The 6,464-nt window shown below is 44.1% G+C and overlaps 1 protein-coding gene and 1 long non-coding RNA gene across 2 annotated transcripts; one reads left to right on the forward strand and one right to left on the reverse strand.

Moving 5' to 3' along the window:
* Window positions 1–777: 777 nt before the first annotated feature.
* On the forward strand, window positions 778–2,827 carry LOC125534073. Its single transcript, XR_007294403.1, has 5 exons — window positions 778–821; window positions 1,128–1,184; window positions 1,440–1,517; window positions 1,595–2,306; window positions 2,586–2,827. It is a non-coding gene; the product is annotated as an uncharacterized LOC125534073 (long non-coding RNA).
* A 446-nt stretch (window positions 2,828–3,273) lies between these two features.
* LOC125534074 (protein SET DOMAIN GROUP 40) lies at window positions 3,274–5,910 on the reverse strand. The gene is made up of 6 exons (XM_048697372.1): window positions 5,738–5,910; window positions 5,487–5,640; window positions 4,736–4,867; window positions 4,502–4,642; window positions 4,030–4,293; window positions 3,274–3,948 (listed from the first exon to the last, which is right to left on the reverse strand). Exons 1-6 carry the CDS (start codon window positions 5,854–5,856, stop codon window positions 3,328–3,330), a joined length of 1,431 nt encoding a protein of 476 aa, XP_048553329.1. The 5' UTR covers window positions 5,857–5,910; the 3' UTR covers window positions 3,274–3,327.
* Window positions 5,911–6,464: the final 554 nt, after the last annotated feature.

The following is a 6,464-nucleotide window of genomic DNA, read 5'->3' on the forward strand; positions in this document are numbered from 1 at the left end:
CCGGCTCCTACTTCGAGCTGTGCCATAGCCGAGACGTCGGCCACGGCGAGCTGAGGCTCCGCGCCATCACCTTCCTCGTGCTCGGCTTCCCCCACATCAGGTACGCACCTCATCGACCGACCGGCCGGCCGGTGCACGTACGTCCTAGGCATCCTCAAACAACATTCGTTCACAACATTCATAACCGCACGCGCGCGCGCGCGCAGGGCCGACATGAACTGGGAGAGGGTGAGGAGCAAAGCATCCTTTGTTGTCTGGAGGTTGGCCACCGCCACCCCGGAGCTGCAGGGCCGCATCTCACTGCCGGCCGCCGCGCCGCACCAGCTACTTCCCGTTGCTCCTCCAGGGTAATGTTATGTATCCCCCAAATCTCATTACTCCCGACCACTTAGACAGAGAGTTCTCGATCGGCTTCAGTAGTAATCAGCCTGGAGTAGTTCTAATTGCTCTTCATTCATATAGTTTGTGCCGCCGGAGGCCTCACGTGAAGAAGCAAGGCTCCCGGCCGCGACCAAAAGCTATCATCAGGGCCATGAGGAGGTATAAATTGTTTCTAGTATTGTTCAAGCGCAAATTGTACTAGTACGTAGTATTGTTCACGGGGGTAATCGACTGGTTTTCGCCCACATCTGAACATTCCCTACCTTTTGTAGCTACCTCATTGATCCTGCGGGTGAAACAAAAGGTACATATAATTAAGCCGCGTACCTACATCTGAAATTTCTAAATCCCACACCTTGGCATGCAGTTATTCACCATGTCTACCTATTGATGTGCAGTGTCTGATGAAAAAGCGCGTGAATCGCTGGCGGATATCCTTGGTAAAAAAGAAAACCTGCCTCTGTTCATGTTTTTATTTTGTGTATTAGTTAAGACCGGATATATAGAGATTAAAAACACATCTCTCAAAGAGCAGCATCATCCACATAGCCAGAGCAAAAGAAAGATCGATGCGGGTCATTTGATTTCGATGTTCGATAACCAACTGTTAATTAGTCAGCCACATCCAGATTATACAGATCCGGTCACTCTGCTTAATTATTTATACTGTACTGTTGCCTGTTGGATTGGATGGAAACTATGTATGCGTACGTGGAAATTAACTGATGAATTTGCGTGGCATTCAGATGAAACTTTAAAAGCTGGCATAATTCCCACGGCACCTTATCCAGTAGGGAACCAAGGTAAACTCACATTTGTTTCGTTCCCATATCCCTCTCTTTAGCTTTGTCATTTTGCCAGTGTGCCTTAACTTACTATCTATCTATAGGCTTTTTAATTTACTGCCTCTGTAATGTATTGGATTATTTTGGGCCACATCGGCAAGCTATTTTTCTTTCTAATAACAACTTGAACATACCATAGCTTATTAGTATGCTACCTTGATGTTGTTCATCCGAAACGCAATTCATCAGCACTTGGCTACCGGCCTGCTGCAGGAGTGTCTGGTGCTACACCCTTGCAGTTGCAGAGAGCGTTGGCAGTCCTCGGGATCTCACCGGCAGAGATAAATCCAGGTAAATTAAATTAGTTGAGCACTCACTCTGCCAAGCTGCTTGCCGACACTTCTAATTCCAAAATTTGTCGACCGCAGATGATCCAGCCTGCCAGCACATATCTGCTACTTTGAAAGCTGCAAAAATGCTTGGGGCCTCATCACCGACAAATGCAGCAGGTAAATTTGTTGATCCAGACATTGTTAGTTGTTATAGAGCACCAAATTTATTTCCAGGTCTCTGTATGCAGTATGCACATTTCTGATAGTTTTATGTGATTGCCATGTTACAATTGCATTAATCTGGTTGTATGAATGGCAGTGCTGCTTAATTGCTGATGTCTTTCATCATCTGGTTTGTATATAAATTCATCTTATAAATAATTTGATAGATACAAAAAAAACCGAATTCCTGCTTTTGTTTGCTCTTTCGCTTATGTTATGTGCTCCCATAGTCTTCCGGACTGTAATTTCATCCAGGAACTGCAAATATTCAGACAACAAATCAAAGTAAATCAAGTTCAGACTCTTCTCTTTCAAATTTACACAATCCTCTTGCTCCTTCAGTTTTGGTACTTAAAATGGATGTTCATTGTTTCTTTTTTCGGATTTTTCACTGCTAGAGAACTTTACATATGATTGAAGGCATCTTTTATACCGTGATAATAGCTAATTCAGTCATCTTACTAGCACTTATTCGAGTGAAGCACGTTCTCACACCAAGAGAAAAGATACGAGCGATGAAGTGACTACGACAGTCGAGGAAGTGAAGCGGCAGTGGACCACAGCGGCATTTGATGAAGCAAGTCCGGTAAGAAACATACCGGGTTTTTCCTTCCTAGTAGTAATGTCAGTGCGTTGACCGTTTTGTTTTGTTTTGTTTCTTTATAGTATAGTAACAATAATGCAAGTATTTTTCCTAAGCTTAGTAGGGTAAAATCCATGCATCTCGCTACAAGAGACGCAATGCACCGGTTTAAATGGCTTAATTTGTTCTTGTGCTATGATGTTGTATGAATCAATCATCCTGAAGTTGTATACGGGGCGTCTCCTCGGAGAGTTAACAGCTGTGAACTTGGTTCGAGTGCAGGTGGTGCCCATGGTTGAAGCTGCGGCGAACGGGACCAAGTCGAACTAGTCAGGTCCATAAACTGCCACCGCTGCTGCTGGATCGTTTGGGCCGCTCATCACGTCACCTGCTCGAGGCTTGCATGTCTCGCAAAACTTCTACGTACAACACTGTTTCGTGATCATGCAACTATATATATGCTACTAGCAACTACTACTGCTTGTGTTAGGATTACTATCGATTATGTATGCCAGTGACATGTGAGCTGCTGGGTGAAATTTCTTTGGTTATTTTTCATCGAACAATCCGAAGCACCTATCTTAAGACGTACTCTCCCCGTTCCATAATTCCAATTATGGAATGGAGGGAGTAATCATCTAGGCGGTCTGAATGAAATTTTACCTTTCTTCCTACCACCTTTTTTTAGATGATGGAAGGATTGTTTTTTTTTTCTTAACCTATCTTGCAGCAGCATTGCAAGATGCACACAGCCAAAAACAACTCAAACGACATCGTAGCCAAACGACTTCGAAATAGAAGAAAAAATATGAACATCGAGGAGTCCTCCTAAAGTACATGTTGCGTCATCTTTGATTTCTTAACGTGGAACATTTCGGCAGTACCGCCTGCCCATGAGAGCAGTTACATCAGCCGAGATGGAGTCTAACTAAAATCTTCCCGATACCTCGTGCTTTTTGAGAATTCTGCATTCCAAAGAGCACTCAAGAACTAGTATATTTGAATCTTGTAACGATTGTTAATCTCATTGCAAGGAAAGCTCATTAATCAAACGTTTACAGTACAAAACACACTTGGTAAGAGCTATCTTGTAGCTACATCTCCAGCGGACAGCCAATTCCCATCTCTCCAGAGATCGCAGGAGTCGAACTGGGAGCTGATTGTGGGTACAATCCAGGTCCACGCTATGGAACCGGAGAAACGCGGCAAATTCTTGTCCAAAACTTGACTGCTCCACATCTACTCTCCAATTAGTGCTGTTCTGTAGGTTGCGTAAAAAATGGACCAGCCTCCCATCCAACTCAGCAGTCGTAGGCAATTGCTGCAAAGTTTCCACACATTTGCTACCCAACCGTTTCATAACCTCCAGCTCATTTTCGACAGAAAGCATTGATCCAGAGTAGATCTGGTGACTAAAGGACTTTTGACGGTTTGTAGGAGTTGCCCCTAGCCTTAATGCACATAATAATGCAAATGAAGGATGCCCGTTTGGGTGAATATATAGGGAGTCTTTCGGCCATGTGCCCATAGTACATAACTCCGAATCTAACTGAATGTAACTTTTCTCATTGGGGTTCTCGTCCAAAAGAAAACCATAGTGTTCAAGAAGTTCCAAGTTTGTGTATGTCCCGTACCCCAGAAGTACCTGCATGTTTGTTGGCCAAGTTTAGGAAAGCAGAGAGCACACAAGATAATCCGTTCGGAAGGCCAGAATATTATAGCATACCTGCTCCCCTTTCCTATATCTTTTTCGGGCATACAAACAGTAGGCATTAGAATCTTCATATCCCCCATCTGTCATCCTTTCCGATGAACTATCCAACTTTATCTCTTCCAACATAACATTTCTCTCCTGGCATTTCATGGCTTCTTCCGTATCTTGCTCTTCAGACGAAGTATCATCATCAGGAGCAGCATAATTAAATAAATCACCTATTGGGCATAGGCAACCAGCATCATCCCATGCTACATGCAATGTCCGTGAAGATACCTTCAGGTGGACAAATGAAACCTCAGAGATCTCATCAATAAGTAAAATCTCATATCGGAAATAAGGCTAAGGAGCCGACAAAATCTTGAGTCAGCGCTGAATCGCTGATTCTACACAAGAACTTAAAAATGCTGAAAAGGGTTGCGTATAAAATAAAAAGAATGCTGACATAAATTGAGCTAAAAAATAAATTTCAAAATAATTATACCGTTGCAAAGGCCCAGAGCCACGTTTTAAACATCAAAAGTTTAGGTTTGAAATCCAATTCTCTCATTAGCGGTGCTGCTTCTTCCCACTCAGATCTAATGGCAGAAACAGCCTTTTGCGCAACCCAAATAGCATCATCAACCTGACAGTCAAAGCAGAAACCATTTAATGTTTTTGTGGGATGGAGCAAACGATAACCAAAAACAGTTCTGTTGACAAATCTGCCGAGCTATACTTGGAGAGCTTCAATTTCAAAATCGTTGAAGGTAGCCAAGATTGTGTAGTAGGTAGGCAGCTGAGACAAATAGAGGTACCAGCCAGAACTCTTCCCCTTTCCCACTTCAGCCAATAAGCATACGATCAATCTCTGTTGAAGCACAAATAGGAGAGCAGGGAAATCATTTCAAAGAATGTTCAGGTTCAGAAGAAGTACAATACAAGAAAGAAAAATAATCAAGAATGAGTTTACACTTAGAAGGTGAACACTATGAAACTAGTATCCTAACTCGGTGAAGTTACTTGTGCAACATTTTTGCGGTAAACCGAGAATATATATTGATTTTGCCTACATCAAGCAAACTGCTACATATATGGGAGGATTTTCTATCTCCTGATAACTGTCGGATTTTGCAAAGTTGAACATATAAATGTGTCCAAACTGTACCAGAAGAAGCAAACTGAGTGGAAAAACAAACTCCTGCAGTAATCAAGTGCCGAATAATTAATTATCCATAGGAATTAGTTTGCCAACATATCCCTCTTGGTAAAATCTGTTCCACCAGATTGACTCAGAGGGGTAGATGGTTAAATCTGTTCCAACATAAATCCTATCGAAGCTTTTGCAAATGTTTCAGTGACATAACCACCATAAGCATTGTACTCCTAGTCCCCATTTATCCCCAAAACTTGGTAAATTCTAGAACAATTTCACATGAGCATGTTTTAGTACATAAAAACTGAACCGTTGCCTGAAGATACGGCATTACCTGGATGCTGGAGAGGCGAGGGCGATGGGCATCTACGCAGGAAGCAATCCTGGGGTCATCGGCCATGACGCGGTCGCTGGTGAGCAGGGCAGCGCGGGGCACGCGCAGCACCAGCTCGCCGCGCCGGAGGTCCCGAGCCGCCGCGAAGCCCCTCCTGAGGTGGCAATGAAGAAAATCCGTGAGCTATAATGAGGAGGACCCGAGAGATCCAAGAATCGCAAGCGGCTGGGGTGGGGGTTTGGGTTCATTACCCGCCCGCGTCAGGGAAATCAGCGACGACGAGGGAGCGGCCGAGGCAGGAGGAGGAGGCGGGCGCGGACAGGGAGTCGGATACGCCCAGCTCTGCCGCCCACCGGAGGAGCGCCTCCATTTGCGGCGGCGGAGAGAGCTTGTTCGGTTTTTTTTTTCGGAAGCGTTCTCGGTTGGTGGCATGGGCTATACGCCTTATTGGGCTGGAAAATGGATGTTCTTTTCCTGGCCATGCTGCATGAACTTGTACTACCTGGGCCTAAATAAACGAGTACTTGGCTCAAGTATACCTGGCCATGGGCAGCCCGGCCCGGACTGCCTGACGGGCTGAGCCCGAGCGTGCCATCGAGAAAATCCTGCACTATAATAAATGACATGATAAATGTTGGATGACCTTGATTTGTTGCTTCAGGTTCCCATGAAAAATGACATGATAAATGTTGACGTAACAAAGCCTTACACGTCAGGAGATAAAAAGTGCTATGTTTCAGATGATTTCATTGAAAAGCTCCGGGTCCGGATAGATTTTCGACACATTTTTTCCTTTATAAACACAGGGGTCCTTATGGAGAGGAAGACACTCAAGTGGTACTGAGAATATTGAACAAAGAAAATGATATGGAGGCCATCAACAAAACATGTATTGTTCTGCCCCGAAGGTGAATAATCCTACACTATTGTCTCAATTTTGATCAATAGCCCTCTGCAATGTGATTTATAAGATAGTGT

The sequence above is a fragment of the Triticum urartu genome, chromosome 2 (assembly GCF_003073215.2).
Source record: "Triticum urartu cultivar G1812 chromosome 2, Tu2.1, whole genome shotgun sequence".
In the NCBI taxonomy this organism is placed as follows: domain Eukaryota; kingdom Viridiplantae; phylum Streptophyta; class Magnoliopsida; order Poales; family Poaceae; genus Triticum; species Triticum urartu.

Excerpts from the sequence above, each read along its gene's own strand:
- LOC125534074 (XM_048697372.1), bottom strand. The coding sequence starts at position 5,856 with ATGGAGGCGCTCCTCCGGTGGGCGGCAGAGCTGGGCGTATCCGACTCC. Across the intron at positions 4,643-4,735 it reads TTGAAATTGAAGCTCTCCAA|GTTGATGATGCTATTTGGGT; the intron begins GTATAGCTCGGC and ends TTTGACTGTCAG. Across the intron at positions 4,294-4,501 it reads GGCTCTGGGCCTTTGCAACG|GTATCTTCACGGACATTGCA; the intron begins GTATAATTATTT and ends GTCCACCTGAAG.